The sequence below is a fragment of the Pelodiscus sinensis genome, chromosome 7 (genome assembly GCF_052426305.1).
Source record: "Pelodiscus sinensis isolate ZL-2025 chromosome 7, ASM5242630v1, whole genome shotgun sequence".
In the NCBI taxonomy this organism is placed as follows: Eukaryota; Metazoa; Chordata; order Testudines; family Trionychidae; genus Pelodiscus; species Pelodiscus sinensis.
Window position 1 is genome coordinate 35,266,162 of NC_143058.1, and position 20,045 is coordinate 35,286,206.

General features: G+C 41.8%; 1 protein-coding gene across 3 annotated transcripts in view; it reads right to left on the bottom strand.

Moving 5' to 3' along the window:
* Positions 1-20,045, bottom strand: part of ITGB6 (integrin subunit beta 6) — a 92,399-nt gene that overhangs the window by 22,147 nt on the left and 50,207 nt on the right. For all 3 annotated transcript variants that reach the window (XM_014574716.4, XM_014574719.4, XM_006111648.5), the window contains 5 exons: positions 15,068-15,157; positions 8,196-8,330; positions 7,542-7,959; positions 6,255-6,477; positions 3,737-3,834 (listed from right to left, as the gene is read on the bottom strand). In XM_014574716.4, the coding sequence (XP_014430202.3) occupies positions 3,737-3,834; positions 6,255-6,477; positions 7,542-7,959; positions 8,196-8,330; positions 15,068-15,157 (964 nt within the window). The remainder of the gene's footprint in view (positions 1-3,736; positions 3,835-6,254; positions 6,478-7,541; positions 7,960-8,195; positions 8,331-15,067; positions 15,158-20,045) is intronic.

Genomic DNA, 20,045 nt, shown 5'->3' on the forward strand with positions numbered 1-20,045 from the left:
TGCATAACTACATTTAGGCACCTTCTATTTTTTTCCTGTCTAGAAAAAACCCCAATGTATTGCTTAGCAGTCTTGTTTAAAGTTTTATTTCTTTGTCCATGAGGGTAATGTTTTCATCATGGAAGCTCTTATGGACTTCAATGGGATCACTGTGTATGCAACTGAAGGACGAAATCATAATGAAACTTATGGGTTGATTATAATTTTACACCCAGATGCTTTGTCAGGATACTGCTTCCATTGGGCATTTGTATTCTGCATGTAAAGCTAAAAGTCAGTCATAGGTGGAATGAAGTTTTCAAAAGCTAATTAGGAAACTAGATGTGTAGCACAGTTCCTGCTAAGGTGCGCACCTGCGCAGCTGTGCATAAAAAAATCCTCCACTCACCCACCTCCTTTGTAGAGCTGCACAGCAGCACTCACTTTCCTACCGGATGGTGAGTGGTGCGGTGGGTTCCTGCTCTGGTGCATGGCAGACAGCTGCCTTGGTGTGCTGCAGCTGGAGCCAGGGCTGCAGCGAGGCTATTCCTATTGGGGTGGCCTCACTGTGGCCCCAGTTCCAGCTCTGGCAGCCGCTATGCAGCCTGGCTGGTGGGGCCACATGGAGAGCGGCTGCTCTGGTGGCTGGACCAGGGCACATGGAGGGCGGCTGCTTTGGGGGCCGGGCTGCGGCATGTAGAGGGTGGCTGCTCCAGAGGCATTGTGTAGGCTGCTTCATTACCTAACAAGACAGGCTACATTGCTGGGTAGTTCTTAGCCCCTCTGAAATGCAGAGGAGCAGGGGAAAGCAGGGAGGACCACAGCAAAACCCCACAAAAGGAGGAGCACAAGTGTAGAGGAGAGGGCATGAGAAAGGAGGAGGAGCAGGAAGAGTGGCACGCAGAAGATGAGAGCAGTGCAGAAAAAGGGGGCTGCAAATGTAAGGTGCAAAGCATCAAGCTGAGGCACTGTGGGGAGACCAGAGAGAGCGTAAGACGGAGGTGTGTGAAAGGTTGCTGGAAGGGATCTGATTTATTGAGGCAGTAGGCAGAAATTGGAAAGACTGTCTGAGTCTTACATTTACTTAATTTCTTTAACCCTGGTGAAACCAGAGGTGGTCACAAATGTCTCCATTTTACTTCTGCAAGTGCTTCACAAATAGAGAGAGTCCAAAGAGAAAAGTGCCTTTATGTACTGTGTGAAGAAGGTAATACTGGACACCATGTCATGGCCTGACTTGAGGTGGAGGGACAACAGTTAGCAGCTGTAGGCACAGTGATTGAGACAACAAATGGAATACCACATTTTTAGCCAGGGGCGGATGAGAGCTTTGTGGGGCCCAGGGCAGCATAATTTCCAGGGCTTCCCTTTGGAGAAAAAATAGAAAAAAGGCATCAAATGCGCAAATTGAAGGCTATTTTCATATTAAATGTGAATTTGGTATATTTGATAGAAAAACTTAATTTAGTTGGATCATTTTTATTTTAATTATAAGTCATTCTTAAACAAAATTCTGCATTAATAATTAAAAATTTTCATTTGTATTTAAGTCTCCTCTCCCGCCTGCCTCATTCTCTCTTTTTCTCTTCCTCCTCCTGCCTCACTCTCTCTTTCTCTTTTCCTTAGTCCTCCCTCTCCTGCCTCTCACTCACAGAGCCCAAATGGCCGTTTGGGCCCTGCGCAGCGTCCCGGCTGAGAGGCAAGGAACTCAACCGAGCACCATGGCGGGAGGCGAAGGGGGGCGGGGCAGCAATGTACAAGGCCAGGGGGTGGGACCTGGAGCCTCTGTCATGCCCTTCACCTCCCGTCCCCTGGCTGTGTACATCACCGCCCCGCTCATTTTGCTAATGATCATTAGGGGAAGTTGTCATGAGGCTCAGAGGCTGATCTGGGAGTATGGCCAGGTATGAAAGGGCAGTATAGAAGAGCAGGAGAAGCAGGGCTTGGCCGAGCAAGCACTGGAAAAAAGTGCTGCAACCCTTTAATCAAGTATAACAGCATGTCATACATACAGGGCTAACTGATAAGATTTTCTAGAGAATATTTCTCAATATCCTTCTGATTAAAATTTTAGATAGAAATAAAAAAGTTATTTTCTGTTTGACATTTTCTTGACAAGTGAATGGAAAATGAACTATTAGCCCAGGCAATAACAATAGAGAAGACTAGTACTCTAAATTCAGTTAACTGGTAAACTAAAAATCAGTTACAAATACAATATATACACTTTGAAAGTTAAATGGTGCAAGACTGTCATCACTGAGACACTCTCCTGGGATAGGGTAGTTAGAATTTGCAGGGTGTGCCGACTGAACCGTAGCAGTGCTTTGATTGAATGCAGAGGCAGCGCAAGGCTCTCATGGTCAATGTTGTGTGCAATGAACATGCAACTCACTTCACGTGTCCTTGCTTTACATATTTGTCACTTTAGTAATATCGGTAGGAAATAGCCTCCATGGATGGAAACCAGCAGAATCTGACAATCCTGGTCAGTGGCAATGGTAAACAAAATGTCTCATGCTGTAGTAAGTTGAGGGTAAAGGACCTTTCAGGAACCCATTGGGACGACCCCGAATCCTGACTGATGACATGGTCCACATATAGAACCCTGCTGGACCGCAGGCTACCCACCACTGGACTAGCAATGCCCCACTGGGCCTAGCTACATTTTGAAAATGTAGTTAATTTTGTTAGCTAGATGGCAATATTTTTGAATTGTTAGAGTAACACTAAATAGATTTTTTGACCCATTAGCACAAACAATTACAACTAAGCACAAGAATCACTAATCAGTATCTGGGTACATTGCTATTTGTCTCAGCAGAAGTGGTACTTCACAAAGTACAGATTTGCAACTGTCATAACCAGAAAGTAGCAGGCATTAGAAGCAGTAACTGAAAACTTGAAACTGAAATTTTTATTTGCAAGAAATATTAATAGTATCAAAGTTCAATCAGTTGTAGGAGATTAAGTCATTAATGAGAGTTAGAGTATTAAGTTCTAGGAGGTAACAATGTATGTTTTCGTTTGTGGCCGGTCAGGTTCTGCCAACCTTGAGAACAGCAGCAGTTGCTCTTTGCCAAGGAAAATATTCCTGCCACCATTTATTACTGGTGTTGTGTAGCAGTGCAACACAGGTCTTTAAGAAAAACAGCTTATTGTACAGACTTTGCAGGTATGTATGGTGGGGTGATGCCTTTTTTACCTTATGTGTAATTGATGGCATGATACAGTACATTGGCACTTAGGGTCCATCATAATAGTAAGGATGCTTGGGTGAAAGTTCTGATTTAGTAGTTTTTTGTATTCTTTGTGACTGGGAAAGGGCTGTTTTAGTATTCTTTCTTTTTAAATGATCATTTTTAAATGATATTTGTTAGTAATTGGGTAACTGGTGGGTGCCGCAGTGGCACACACCCGAACAAGAGCACGTGACCTCAACATTGGTGCACAAGACAAAACTCACTCCATTCCTAGATGGAAAATCTTAGAGGGAACACTGGTGTGTAGGGTGAGTTAATTAACTGCAAGGGACACTGTTTTTAAACAAGGAATTTTTTTCAGAGCAGTGTGGTATATATAGAAAGTGATTGGGTTAAATAATTTAGTAAAATTTTTGAACCAATCCCCTGGGAAAAATGTGTATGTATTACAGTAATTTTCAGATAACATATGTAAAATGTTATGTAAAATTAATGAAAAATAAGCTAAAATTAATAAGACAACAAAAGGCAGTTAAATAAATAGATGCACAAACCTTCTGAATGATTGATAGTTGCATCAACTAATTTACATTTTTCATTGCATTTTCTCTGTGACTGGACATCAGAAGCCAAATGACATTCTATGCAGCTCCTGCGAAAAATAATTGAAAATCTCATCAATCTCTTTCTATTCCAAGCACAAATGTACAGGGGAATATATATGCTGTCTTTTTAAAAAGAAGCCAACAAAAGGTCTTGTGCTATAGATACAGTAGTTCTCAGAAATGTGATATGTATTGCCTCAAGAAAACCCTGAATAAAGGTACTGTCGTTCTCTCTTGCCCTCTTTCTAAGTTCTTGTTAATCACCAGACAGAACCCCAGGCAACATTATTCATGTAGTCTGCTAAAGAAATGGGGTTACTCATACATACCATTCATTTTTAAAGATAAAGGTTCTAAATTAAGCTTACACTAAATAATAGTCAGGAGAATGTCTAAATGGACTACTATTTTATATAGACTTCAATGTGAGCATGATGAGGAAACTAATATAGATCTCCCCATATTTAAAATCTCTTAATGTGTTATATTTACCAAGGGACTAAAAAATATGTGCAAATGCCTTAACAGATGTCTCTCAAATATGATTCGCTTGTCTCACGAGCTACTAACTTAATTGAGCGAATGCAAGTTAATTGGCAAAGTAACTTCAAAATATTTGATTCATATGTACAATGATTGGAATATTTAAAAACAAACTGAGGGCCCGATCCAACTATCACAGAAATCAATAGAAATTCTACCAGTGATTCAGTGGGAGCTGGAGCTGCTAGTGGAATAAAGAAAATACATAAATGAAGTGTGCATAAAACAAGCGGTTACAAAATACACTGGAACAATTCTAGGTTTAAAGCATTAACTGGACTCAGGGGCTAAGACTCTGAGAAGAACAACTCTGTAGGACTGACTATCTGCATTGAATTACATACCTCCATGAGAATAATGTGGAGGTTACTGCAATGGTTTTCATGAGATGGGGTGACCTTATCACTCACAAGTGAAGCAGTGAAAAGAATACATGAGTGGGTAATGGGATAGTCCTTATCAAATGTAGATACATTCAGTGTTGTTGGTGTTTTTGTTATATTTACCATGTTTTTCAAAGCACTGCTCTCACTTTCTCAGCTCCCTAGCTGTGTCTCAGTCCCCTCTGACCTCATCTCTTAACTTAGCCATGTCTTCCACATTTTCTCTCTTTTGGCTTTTCCAACCATAGGTTGCAGTTGCCATGGCAGTGACAGAGAAAGAGGAGAGAGGGAAAAGGTCTGACAAATGAATGATGTGGAATATATTTTTAATATGCTATCTCAATACCCATGAGATAACTACATTTCTCCTAAGAGTCTGCCAAATAAGAATATAATTAGATCAATACATTTTCAGCATAATGTACTCAAGAACTATGATTACTCAAAATATTATGTACTTAGCCTATGCATCTGAGTCTTGAACAAACTTTATTGACCTTTATGGACCAGATCCCTTAGTTGTACAGAGCCATGGTGGTATGTAACACATCATGGAACCAGTTCCTTTCTCATTAACAATCATATATTGAGAATAAGACAATGGAATGCCAAAGGAATAAACACAGTGTGAGAGAAGAAGCAGGCCTCAGGTATAAACCAATGTAAGTTGCAGATGTGCAATACTTTAATTTTACTTGCACTAATTCAGCACTCTGCGAACATGTATATGAACTTCACACTAATTCAGTATTCTATGGAGATCAATTCAAGCATCCTGTCTAATTGAGCAGTTGTGCCTATTTATATGAGATCTAAATTTAGCCTTCGTAGATCTGGAGCTACAGCAGGCATACAATGTGTGTATTTCAAGGGTTTGTTTTTCTAACCACTTTTTAAGTGCCTTTATTTTTATATATTTCAATAAAGGCAAAATCAGCCCCTCTTTGCCACTTACAGTCAGTCTCAGATTAGCTTATACCTGATGCATAACGTACATGACTGTTTTTATCTCCACTGAACCCACCCAGGCACTCCTATGACAGCTGCACCTGTTTAATTCACACTGCCTCTAGCTGAATTTGGTATTTGAGTTGCTATACATATGTAAATTTAGTGTAGCTTCTGAGAGTAGTAGAACTTGGCTGTATGAATCCATAGACATAAATAAATTAACACAGTCATGTTGCAAACTTTATTATATGTTCCTTCCTGTGGTGTTGTTCTTCTGTTCCATGAACAGATGTCAGTATTGCTCAGCTGAATTCATTGTTGGGTTTGTTTGTATAAGCAAGTGGCAGAAGTAAAAATGTGCCAGCTGAACCTCAGGGAAGTATTTTCCCTGAAGTTCATTTTGAGATCTATCTGAGAAATGTTTGCTTTCTGCATTATGAGGAGACTGCCCAGAAGTAGCAGAGAAGTCCTTAGGTTCTAAGATCAACACTCAGGAAAAATATGGTGGGACTAGTGCCCCAGATCTATTACAATACTGTACAAATCTGAATGAAGCGGAGAATACAAACATAGTAAAAACAGCACCTTACCGTTTGGAACTACATGGATCACCACATGTAGGGCATCTTTCACATGTGCTACCCGAGACCCCGGGATTTGTGCAAACACATGTTCCACAAATACATTCACCTCTTCCACTGCACAGCATTCCGTCCTCAGAAACACAGGCGCTAACATCACTTGTGCAGTTACAGTATTCACCAGTCCATCCCTTGTGGCATACACATTCACCACAGTCACAGTCACCATTACCTGGAAAAGTAATGGTTATACTGCCAGATTAGTGGTATCATTTTAAAGTGACAGAAGAAGTCATTACAAGCATTCTATTTCAGAATGCACATTTTTACTTCTACCAGCACCTCTCATTAAAAAAACAAACAAAAAAAAACAAAACAAAAAACTCCACCCTTTTCAATGTATAGTTAAATGTAAAGTCCATATTCACATTTCACTTAAACCAGTGCAACTTTATTCACCTCAATGGCATCACTGCAGGCATATGTGCTTGGGAGATAAGACTTTATCCTCACAGGCCCAACTGTCCTTTCTCTGACTCTGGATTAACTTCAGTCTCTCTGATTCACTACTGTGCTACTCCAGATTGATGCTATTCCCTTTATTTGTAATGGATTTACTCTGGATTTATAACACCATAGCAGACAGAATTCAACCCACAATAAGAATATAAATATGAAAGATCTGATTTTATTTCACTGACTCTGGTGTAAATCAGGAGCAATTCCACTTATATCGTTGATGTTACTGGTATAAAAGCAGTGAGAGATCTGACCCCAGCTGAAAGTGATTAAATACAGAGGGCATACTTGGACAAACATCAAGCAGAGAAAGTGTACGGTTTTGGGGACAGATCTGGAAATGACAAAATGACACACACCATGGAGTAGCCAAGTGGCTGGTGGTTAAGGTATTCACATGGAACTGGGAGACACAGAGACTTGCTGCTATTGCCTCCTGATTAAGGTACTCAACTGGAATGCAGGTGAGCAACAAGGTTGGACTCCCATATCCCAGGTCAGTGACTTAACCATTGGGCTAGGGAGTATTCTGGAGTGTGAAGCTATCTCTTGCTGTCATTTTTTCCCAGAAATGTTTGAAAGGTCCTGGTTTCATGCCAAAGTGGAATGAAATGTCAAAACCCAGACATTTTTGCAAAGCAGAATTCTTGTGTTCCAGCCAATCCTTATAACGCAGGTATTTGCAAATTGCAAATCTGGGACTATACTTATAATGAAGGTTACATCTACACCAAAAGTTATAATATAGATTTTAACAATAGTTTTAGAGGGACATACCTCCACATTGCAATCCCTTAAACCTCACACAAGAGAAATTGTCACATTCACAGTATGGCCCATAAATACTTCCATGCACGGAGAAATGGCAAATACATTGCCCACAGTAACAATCGCCTCGCCCACTGCAGGAGCTCTGCTCTGGAGACCCTTTACAGGAATTTGTGCTCAGGGAATTTTCATTACATTCACAGTAAGGACCCATGTAGCCAGGGTTGCAGGCACACACTCCACACTCAAAAGAGCCATTTCCTTTACTGCATTTAGAACTGTTCATCTCAGCCTCCTTCTGACAGTTACAGCTGCATTCCAGCTGAATATCAATTTCCAGGGCATCACTCAGGCCCATAGGCTTTACTACAATTTGCCTTTGCCTTTTCTCACAGGTAGGTAGGCTCACTGTCATGTTGAAAGAGACCTAGAAAAGAAAATATATTAACTAGTCCTGGTGGCAACATACAAAATGCAAAGAATACTCTGGAAATATAATGCTCAGCAAAGAAGAAAGAATTTATTATCTATTGCCTAATAACTCTCAATTTGTTTAGAAGAGATTTACTAAATAAAGGAAGCAAGATTCCTGTTGTGATGTTCTAAAAAAATCTCTCCATTTTACAGGCGTGAATGTCTCTTGAGAATCTGTTGTCTACTTACTGTGTCTCCCACTTTTATATGGGAACACTTCCTCTGGTGTGGAAAAATGGTACCATTGTTACATATTGCGGTGAAAGAGAGATTGACTCCTTCTGTGTCTCCTAACACCTCCAGCTCCACTTCAGATCGCAGCTCCTTAAAGAAAAGGAACACGATGGATGGGAATGGTTGCTAATAATGCACATTTTTGTGATGTATATTGGAAATAACCTTTTCTACACAGTAATGAATTCAGAATTTTGATACTCTATGTACCTGCTTCTGTCTTGCAAGGAACACTGAAAATGAACAAAGGAAGAAAGTGCAGACAGCATTGGTCTTTAGGCTAAAATCAACTGCTGTATCAGCTGAATTTCTGATACCAGAGCAATTATATGCTGCACTTGTAAGGGAATGGTCTTATTTCTCTAATAAGTCTCCTTTCATTTCTCAGCACTCTTCTCTTTTTCTGTAGGCTTTAATTTAGCTTGGCCTTCCTTATTGAGGAATGACTCTGATCACATTGCTAGCACTGTAGCTTTCCTTGTTTAGCATGTAACCTTACAGGGTTTCTCAGACATGACACCCTCGACTTCAGATTTGTCTGAGAATGGCCTTAGTAAAAGACTCCAGCTTTTAGCCCTATTTTTCCAGTGCCAGAGTGGCCATAATTCTCTGGCTCTGGCTTACTCCACTGTGGAAATCCTAAGTCTCTTCTTCTTCCTGCTTTCCTCTGTTTCCCAGATGGAAACTCTTTCAGTTCCTGAGCTTTTGCTTGGATTTCAAAATGGATTCAGTAATGCCAGAAATCATGCTGTTACTGCTTAAGGGAGAGAGACTTTTTATGTTGCTCCCTGCACTCCCTCACACTCTGCTTTTTGGGTTTCATTCTTAAATGGTTTTGTATTACACTTTTGACAATACATTGAGAATTGATGCAAAGCTCACTGAAGACTGGGGTGAGATGGGCTCCTGTGGATTGTAATGGGCTTACAAATTCAATCAATAGCGTACATCAACCAAAACTGAGATTGTAACCCTTTTGATGAGAAATGTTCATAACTGATTAGTAGATTTAAGAACACAAGTCCCACTGACTTGCAGTGGAATTTGAGTTAAGGACCTTAGGTGCTTTTGAAAATATCTATTTCTTAATTTCCCTGGCTTCAGAGGCGCAGCCGAGTTAGTCTGTAACAGGAAAAATTTTAAAAACAACAACAGACTAGTAGCACCTTAAAGACTAACAAAACATGTACATGGTATCATGAGCTTTCATGGGCACAACCCACTTCTTCAGATGAATGGAGCGTTAGAAGTCCAGATCCAAGAATAAATAAAGGAAGGAGTGAGGGGGGATTAAGGGGGAAAAAAGGAGGGGAGGAAGAAGAAAGAGAGACAGTGAGTAGATAAGCTACAGAGGAGTAGCCAAGTTAGTCTATAATAGGAAAAACTTAAACAATAAATAGTCTAGTACAAGGGTGGCCAATCTGAGGCTTGCAAGCCGAAAAAAATTGCTGTTCCTGATAGAAGCGGAATGGAACCCAGAACCACTCAGGTCAGCCATTCTCATGGCCTGTGCCGTTCCATTCATGGCCCCCAGTGCACTGTGTCATATCCTGCACGTGCAGGCTGGATTCCACACAGCATCCCAGCCTGCACATGCTAGCAGCCGGCAGCTGAGCGCAGGGAGCGGCTCCGGCAGCAGCTCTGGGACCTGAGCATAAGTTTGGGGGGAGAGGGGAGATGCCTGGCTCTGGAGGAGGAGAAGGGTATCGGGGGGGGGGGTGTGCATGGCATCCTGGATGTGGCACAGCGGCACTGGCTCTGGGACCCAAGCATAAAGTTGGGGGGGAGGGGAATTGGCTTACAGCAGGGAGGGGAGGTGTCTCGCTCTGGGGAAGGGAAGGAAAGGGGGATTGGGTTGTGCACAGCATCCCAGCCAGCTCATGCTCAAAGCCCAAACTCCTGCACCCTTACAGCCACAAGCCTGCGACTTGCTCAGCACCCAACCTTCCACCTGACCCCAACACTCTCCAGCCTGGAGTCCACTCCCTGAGCCAGTATCCTCTTCTCTACTTCCTCCTGCACCCAAATTCCCTCCCAGAGCTTGCACCTCTCACCCCCTTCCCAGTGCAAAGTTGTTGAGCCAACCAAAACAAAAACAAAACAAAATAAAACAAAAAAACAACCAAACAAAAGAAAACCCAGGGAAAAGTTGTTAACAAAACAAAAACAAAAAAGCAGCCATGGGACAATGTACCAGCACCTATTGTACCTCAGCGCAGGGTTGTTGTTTTTTTTCTTTGGCTCAACAACTTTGCCCTGACTCTTCACTGTGTCTCCACTGCTATTGTGGCCCTTTGTCTGGAATGGGTTGGCCATCCCTGGTCTAGTAGCAAGGTTTGTTTGGTATGAACAAGGACATCAGTTGGCTCTCACATTACCTTCCACATCCTATGACTTAACCTACCAACCAAACTATGGAGGTGCTAATAGTTCTTATCAGCCTCTTGTAACTAGTTAGTCTTTAAGGTGGTACTAGAATATTTGTTGTTTTTAAAATTTTTCCTGTTAGGGTGTGTCTAAACTACATGGCTCCGTCGATGGAGCCATGTAGATCTTGCTGATCGGCAGAGGGAAATGAACCCGCAATTTAAATAATCGCGGCTTCATTTAAATTTAAATGGCTGCCACGCTGAGCCAACAAACAGCTGATCAGCTGTTTGTCGGCTCAGCGCGCTAGTCTAGACGCTCCCGCGCCAACCTGAAAGCTCTTTATCAACCTCCCCATTATGCCTCGTAGGATGAGGTTTACCGGGGAGGTCGATAAAGGGCTTTCATGTCGACAGGGGAGCGTCCAGACTGCCCCGATCTGCCGACAAACAGCTGATAGGCAGAGCAGGGCAGCCATTTAAATTTAAATGAAGCCGCGATTATTTAAATCGTGGCTTCATTTCCCTTTGCCGAACAAACAAATCTACATGGCTCCATCAATGGAGCCATGTAGTCTAGACGTTCCCTTACAGACTAACTTGGCTACCCCTCAGTAGCTTATCTACTCACTGCCTCTCTTTCTTCTTCCTCCCCTTATTTTTTCCCCTTCTCTCACCCTCCCCCCCACTTCTCTTATTTATTCTTGGATCTGGACTTCCAACACTCCTATCATCTGAAGAAGTGGGTTGTGCCCACGAAAGCTAATGATACCATCTACATGTTTTGTTAGACGTTACGGTGCTACTAAACTATTTGTTGTTTTTAATTTCCCTGCACACTCTCCAGTTAGTCATCCTAATAAATAGGACCACTCTCTTAAGTGATGGTTTGCAAGACTAGGTAGAATGGGCATTAGCTGAACCTTGGAGTCGAATATGTATAAATCTGCAGAGCTAACATTTTGTTCTCATTTGCATTGGCTTTGGATTCTCTAGCACATCATTTGTTTATCTGCTTCACTTTAATTGTGCTTTGCCATCTGAGAAACCTCACTGATGTATTGTTTTATTAAGATAAAAAGGATAGTGGCATATTTGTTAAGCAAGATGTTCAATAGATTCGTTTAGCTCCAAATCTACTCTCCAGCACCCAGCTTAAGCAACAAGGCTGTACAGCGAGGGTCAATTGCGGGAGCTGACTCAGAAGCAATCTCTCCCTCCTCCCTGCTGTGTATTGCTTTACATCTCCCTCTGAAGCAGGAAGATTGGCACATCCTCCAGCTCTGCTGTTCCCCAGCTTTCTCAGATGCTTGCTGTTTGGAAGCACAAAGGAACCTCCTTAGAAAGTGTTACTTCGGCGGGCAGGGTCTGTGTGACCTATACATGGCACCTCCTGCTCCTTCTCTCCATGTAGTGGAACTATATAGTTTCTGCTGCCAGCAGGGTCTTCTGTCCTCATAGAGCAGGGATGGACAATAATTTGTGAAGGAGGGCCACTTCATGAATTTCAGAAGAGGTTGCAGGCCACCCCAGAAGGGGCAGTGTGTTGGGCAGAAGGGGTGGGGACTTCACATGCTCCCCTGTCCACAGATCCTGAATGGTACAGGGCTGTTTTGAATAGCTGGTGGTTCCCTCTGGTGCTGTGCACCCCTGGCAGGGGAGAGGAGACTTTGCACGCTCCCCCATCCCCAGGACTTGATTGGCCAGGGGGTGGGGGAGTGACAGAGCAGCCATGGGTTGGATCAAAGGGCTTGGCAGGCCAGATCCAGCCCACAGAGGCTGTCTTGCCCACCCCTGGATACAGGGTCTGGGAGGGGGTTGTAACCTGGGGCAGGAGTGCAGGAGAGGGTGCAGGGATTTGAGCTGTGACCAAGGATAATGGAATGCAGTGCGAGGTCTGGAAGGGGGTGCAGTGTCTGGGAAGATGTATGGGTGCTGGAGCAAGGGTGCAGAAGGTTTGGGTTACATGGGGTAGGGATATAGAAGGGGGATAGAAGGTTGAGGGAGGTCCTGGGGTGCCAGTAGCAGGCTTTGGCTGGGAGACCTTATCTGGGTGGCTCCCAGCCAGCAACCCAGAAGGTTTCTGAATTACGGTCCCTGCCTTCCATGTGCTGAAAACACTGAGCTGGAGGGGGGGGGGGGGGTGAGACGGGAAGGGGGCACTTCACATTCTGCCTGTCCTGCAAACGGGTAGCTGCTATTGGCCGGATTCCGGCCAATGGGAGCGACTGGGGGTGGGAGCAATGTGAGAACCCTCTGTCCCCTCCCCCAGGTTTTCAGCATTCACAGAAGCACATGGCCCTGCAGCCAGCTTTACTGAGTGCAGAGCAGGAGCAGGGCAGCAGAGAATTGGCTGCGGCTCTCACAGGCTGGATCTGCTGGCTTGGTGGGCCGGATCCAGCCCAGAGATGATATTTTGCCCAGCCCTGCCATAGAAGGGGACGGGGATTTACCTCTTAGTGCAAGTTACATTATTGCCAACTCTAAGCATTCAAAAATTAAAAGCCCCAGAAAATCATGAGATTTGCTTAAAATCATGAGAATTATAGATAATAAATATTGTGTTCTTTTGATTTGCTATCTGGTGCAGGGATGTTTGATCACATTGATCAAGTGTTTCTCTGTAGCCATGAAATCAAGAAAATTCATTTAAAAAAAACCATCCCAAAAACCAAAAGCAGAGATTCTCACACAGTAACTGATTCCAGCAGCTGGGGTTCTAACAAAAGCATCAGCTACTATGAGACTGATGCTAAAATAAGGAAGGTTAGCAATGCAGACCCTATGAGATGTACCACACAATAGTCTGGTTGTCAACTCCTCACTCCATCAGCTGCACTGCAAAATTATTTAAAAGTGAAATTGTAACTGAGAGTACAAATTAAATGCTATTATGCATAAGCCCATAATCTTTTTGGTTAGATGAATGGGATAGAATAGATCTTTATCACCACATCTCCAGTTTCTTTTTGAGAGATTTTTTAAATTAAAATAGGTATTATCTTCACCTGAAAATGAATGGCAATCTGGATTCAAAGGCCACCCTGTTTTCACCTCCATGACTTCAAGACTCAAATCTACTGGGTTGCATGAATATAACTAGGAGCAGAACCTGGTTCCCAAGTGCAGTGAGCATTAAAACATAGCTGCGCTTTTAACTCAAAGAATTCCTGAACGAAACAGTCATCAGGGGTGTTAACAAACTTGAGCCCTTGCCAGCAGCTCCTCTGATTAAAACCAGTGCTTGATCTGTTTAAAATATTATTCCTTCAATCTTAATTACTCTGTAAACCAAAAGGAAATCGATTGCTGGAGAGAATGGAATTCTTTGTGTTTTTAAGAATGCTGGAATAACATGGGAACCAGCAGGCTTGATTTCAGATATAATGGAACGTGAATGAGTGCTTTGACACTACAAAGCTCATACAGAATTTAACCTTTATCAGAGCAGGCAGTGACTTGCTTACTGGAGACCATGAATCATACTGAAGGAAGAGGGGAAACATGAGAACATTTTACAACAAATATTTTGGCAGCTCATAGTTTCCTAATTTGCTTATTCCCACTGAAGATTTTAGAAGCCAATACATGTGTGAGAGAGATATTATTAATAACTTGCATTTCTTATAGTGTGTTTCATAAAAGAACCTACAGCTGGGAGCCCTGTGGCATGGCTGGGAACTCCAAGGCAAGCGGGGGCCTGTGGCGCAGCTGGGAACCCTGTGGCAGGAGAGGCCAGTGTCTGGCAGGCAAGCCGAGCCAGGGCCAGCAGCATAGTCTGCTGGAGGCAGAAGGCCAAGGGCCAGAAGTGAAGCTGGCAGTGTGGAGAGATGGCGGGCTGGTGGGCCAGTGGTGGGGGGACCTCCCCTGGTCTGGCAAATTCCCTCATTTGAGACCAGTCAGGTCCCGAGGGTGTTGGACCAGAGAGGCCAAACTTGTAATAGTTTGTAATTAAAAAAAAGTGAAGTAATGGGGAAAACCCCCAAACAAACAGGGACTACCAGCCTCAGCATATTCCTGTAAATATACCTAGAGAGATTCCTTTGCCTTCAAAGAGCAGGGAAGCCAGGATCTATTTTTAAATGAGGTTCTGAAAGGCAGAATCATGTTTATGTCCTGTTTGCATTTCCCTGCATAATCACATTCAAATCTTTTCCTGTCTGTATCTTATTATTTAAAAACATGAGAACCACCACCACAGAGAATAGCGTTCTTAGTGCATTGCTTTCCAATATTACTGAAAAGCAGTGTGATGCTTATGCTCAGATAACATTTGAACTTGTGTGTTCTTTCTTTCAGGAACAACAGAAAGTTTCTGTATTGCTGAGCATCTGTGCACAACTGATGTGGTTATTGTAAACAATGCAGAAACAAAACCAAAGGCATTTATTTTCACCAAATCATAATTTAATATCTGAGAACAGCAAACATGCAAAAAAGAGAAGTATGGTATAAACATACCTTATATGCATCAATAATCAACTGGAGAATATTTCCAGAATCTTTCTGAAGTTGTCCAACAGTAGCTCCAGGAATAAGTTTAGCATAATTCTGAAAAGAGTAAGTATAAACTATAGACTTGAGCTGTGAACAATAACTTGAAAGCATAATTTGGCAATGGGTGATATAGTCAATCTTGCTGTCAACCGCCCTCCTCCACAACCTATAACTACCAATCTAAAGAATTATGATTACATTTTTCAAGAGCATTTAAGTAACTCTAGAGCAAGCACAAGTACCGTTGAAAGTCAATGGAGGCACAAAAGTCACTTAGGAGTTTTTGAAAAATCTGACCCGTCAATGTTCTTCAATTAACTGAAAATATACTCTCAACAGTCCTATTTGTTTTTAGTAAGAAATAATCAGAGCCTGATTCTGCTGCTCTTACTACCATTGTAATGTTGTTTCCCTAAGTCCTATATGCATTGGCTTAAGAAACTTTACTTTTCTGAAATGGGTACATGTTAACTGGCATATAGTTCATGGTGCACAAGGACTCAGCAGTGAAGATGCCATAAGACCTAAATGAGATCGGTGAGCTTGGAACATGAGCTCAGAACTATTTTGCTGCTGTTTCATTACTGGAAAAGAAATACCACAAATGTTTATCAATTGTTAGTTACACTTCAGGACGAATTGTCTACCTAGAACCATGATTATATGCTGGGTTCGTATTAAAAAATTGTGGTCGTTTAATGTCCAGGCTCCCCTTAGTGCTCTAATTGTAGCAAGACACTCAATAGCTTGTTGTTAGAACTAGTAGCTAATATTAATCCCATCTGGTGGTTACTACAGTGCATTTAGGTCTTGAACCAATGCCTACTGAAGTCAATGGGACTCCTTTCAGATAATGAAAAGGACAGTTAAGAGCGAAAATTGGTAACATGATAAATTCTGCAGAAGGAAGATACTGTTATAATGCTGATTTTTTTTAAACATTAAAAGCATTCAAAAAGATAGATAATTTGATTCCCTTACATGCCTTTTATACTTTGCCCATCCATCAGTATTATGATTACTTTCAATATTATATATGAAATACCTATCATTCATTACATTACTAAAGTGCAATTGTAAATCAGCAGGATTAAACACGTTTTATGTTACAGCAGGCAATTTGGTATGCCTAACTCCTGTGAATTATAGCACTCTGTCTTTGAAAGATTGTTCTTAGAATATAGAACTGTGTATTTTCTAAACATGAATGTTATGCTGCCTGGTTATAAATGAAAGCTCTAGAGTTTGGAATCTAAAATGTCATACAGCATGCAAAACAAACAGCAAAAACATACTGAGCTTAAGGCCATATTCTACTTTTCCTCTTTGCACAAAAATGCCATGGGTAACTATATGGAAGGCACAGGTGTAGCCTATGGATTGACTTTAGAATAGACATGTGGACAGAGTAGGCAACTGGGTATTTTGCAGGGCTAGGTTCCTGGTTTAGTGTTTCTATTGTGGGATGTAAAGTTCACAGAAATACCCAATCCAGGAGCTGATCCCTACAATAAACCCTTGCCAGCTCTGTCCACAGATCTATCCTAATGACACCATCACAGATCTAACCACATCAGCTATGCCATCCAAGGCTCATTCATATGCAGATCTACTAATGAGATATATGCCATCATGTGCCAGCAATGCCCCTCTGCCATGTACATTGGACAAACTGGACTGTCTCTACGCAAAAGAATAAATGGACACAAATCACACATCAAGTATGGCAACATCCAAAAGCCAGTGGGCACACACTCCTGGCTCCTGCCTTCACTCCTATTCTCACCATGCTCCGGCACTGTTCTTGATCCTCACGTCCTGCCCTTATTCTTCACTGCTAATAATCAGTTACCTGTTCTGGTTCTGCCCCCCCCCCCCCCGCAACTTCTGACCTTGACTGTGGCTTGACTCCTGGCTCTGGAATTTGTCATCTGATCTTGACTCTGCACTTCAGTTTTGATTCCTGCTTAGGACTCTGGCTTAACCCTCTAGCTTTGGTAACTGGAAGTTGACTCTAGTTCCAGTCTGGCTGGCTTCATTTCACAATCTGGATGCTGTCCCACCCACTATGCCTGACTCCTGATCTAACCACTAGGCAAGACTGCCTACATCCCAGTCCATTGCACCTGCAAACATCTGTAAAACTTCTTCATTATCCTCCTCCAAATGCTCTCTTTTCTGTGGTGAATTTAAAAAAACTTCACAATAGATAGGCTACTGGTATTTCTTCTAAGCAACATTGTTTCATTGCGTCAATGTATTCCCCTGTCTATTCAATCATAGTTTATACTTAGATTGTCTGCTCTTTGGGGTCATGAATGTGTTTCTGTTCTGTTTGTTATGCACATACCACAAAGATGTTATTCACGTCCAGAGCTCCTACATGCGATCGTAACACAAAATGTAATAATAATAGCATAAATGACAATACAGGCAGCCTTCTTATACTGAACTAGTCCAACCTAACAAAACATATATTATGGTTCAATTAAGTTTATATAATTTTTGGAAAATTAGAAGCTGTTTACAAAAGCTAAGTGGTATTACGGTCATATTTCTCAAAATTGTTCCTGATTGGTCTTTTGTTCATTCAAGTATTCAACAATGCAATTCAAATTGTCATTACAAGAAAGATTCCCCGTGGGCTACAACAATGTCTTATAAACTGAAATACTACATCATACATGCATCAAAGAATGGGATATTTTGAAAAAAAAAATCATGGCAGTTAAGGAGTGTTGTTCTTGAACCAGTGACTATACCAAAGTATTTAACAATTGCCAGCATGTAATATTACTTGAAGAGCCATCCTCAAATTTGTACTTGTGAGTTTTTTAAGGGCTAACAAGCAATTAAAATATTGTCATTAATTGCCTGATTAAAAATTAATTATGATGAATTCCATTGTTAAACAATAATAGAATGCCATTTATTTAATGTTTGTTAGATGTTTGTTATTTAAGGGATGTTTTCTACATTTTCCAATATGTTGATTTAAATTACAAGTAAGAATTTAAAGTGCACAGTACTCTCAGTGATTTCCTGAACAAGAGATAGGACTGAGCGGACTTGCAGACTCTCAAGTTTTACATTGTTTTATTTTGAATGTGTGATACAGTGCTGAGCAGGAATTGCTGACTCCGCCTTCAGTCACACCAGCTATCAATGAAGGGAGACAAATTGGAGATATTGGAGGCATTAGATGCCTGCACCTGAGAGGCAAATGGGAAACATCTGCTAGCCCAATTAGCCTGGGTTATATATAGGCCCAGAGGAAGGAAGAAAAGGGGAATGCCAGAGAGTGGAATGAGAATGGTAGCTCTTTCCTCCTGGATGCAGGAAAGTAAAACTCTAAGGGTGTGTCTAGACTACATGCCTCCTTCGACGGAGGCATGTAGATTAGCCAGATCGGAAGAGGGAAATGAAGCCGCGATTAAAATAATCGCGGCTTCATTTAAATTTAAATGGCTGCCCCGATCTGCCGATCAGCTGTTTGTCGGCAGATCGGGGCAGTCTGGACGCGCCGCGCCGACAAAGAAGCCTTTCTTCATCGGCACAGGTAAACCTGGTTTCACGAGGCTTTCCCTCTTCCGATCTGGCTAATCTACATGCCTCCGTCGAAGGAGGCATGTAGTCTAGACACACCCTAAGTCTGAACTCCCCTCTCTCCCCCAAGCTATATGTGGTGAGAAGGTGGTGGGATTGCATGCTGTAATGCCTAGGTCCTGGAGCCGCCACTGCCATGCGCTTTTCCCTCCAGGTGCTGGAGCACGTGCACAGAGCAGCTAGCCATGAGCAGTCCGGGTGTGCAGCTCCGAACCAGCAGGACCCGCATTTCTTTAATCAAAGAGCCGCATGTGACTCGAGAGCCATGGGTTGGCCACCCCTGTTGTAAACAATGTAACCAGGCGGGCTGCACTTAGTAATTTATAAAGATGTAGTCACAGGCCACAAAAAAATTTGATTGGGCTGCATGCAGCCAGCGGGCTGCATGTTTGACATGACTGTTGTAAATAAACTGCACCAGCAAATGTTGAGGCAGAAGATCTCTGAGAGGTTTTCCAAGCAGAGCAGAGGCAGGATCAAGGAGGATGGGAGGGTCCTGAGACACCCTGTTAGAGTGCAGATATGTAAGAAAAAAAATCTGCATTTGTAAGTTGTACTTTCTGCACTATAGTACTTGCATGAGGTGATCTGAAAAACACCATTTCTTTTATCATTTTTACAGTGCAAGTATTTATAACAAAGTGAGCACTGTACAGTTTATATTTTCTGTTGTAATTTGAATCACTATATTTGAAAATGAAGGAAAACAACCACAGTATTTAATAAATTTCAATTTATATTTTATTTTAACAGTGCAATTAAAACTGTGATTAATTATGATTCTTTCTTTAACTGAAATTTATTTCTGAGTTGATAATGGGATTAATTAACAACTCTAGTTTTTAATATTTTTATTTGCAAAATAGTTTCTTATATAAAGGAAAATTCAATTACCCCATCCTCAAAAATCCCTGTATGTTTCTTACAACATGGAATTCTAACCTGAGTAAACAATAACAATTGTTCTTTGAAAGTAATTCCACTCCTTTTCCAGCTACAGAAAATAGAATTTAAAAATAAAGAGCATTTTACAATTCTCGCTTTGGCAGTGCCAAATGGAACTAAATACTCACCAGGCTTGAGGTTTGTTTAAAATCTAGAATCCATTAATTTGAAAGTGTTTTCCAGTTAAACAAAACCAGTTTTGTCACCCCCTACTCACATCACAAATTCTGCTTTCATGTAGACTGGTCCTAATCATGAGCAATCCCACTGAATGAAATGAAACCATTTCATATTCTGACGCTAATCCAAAACACTGATGTCAGTAGACTTTGGATAAGGCCTGTAAACCAGTGCATTTGTGAAGAGAATCTGGCCCAATAGCGGCAGATAA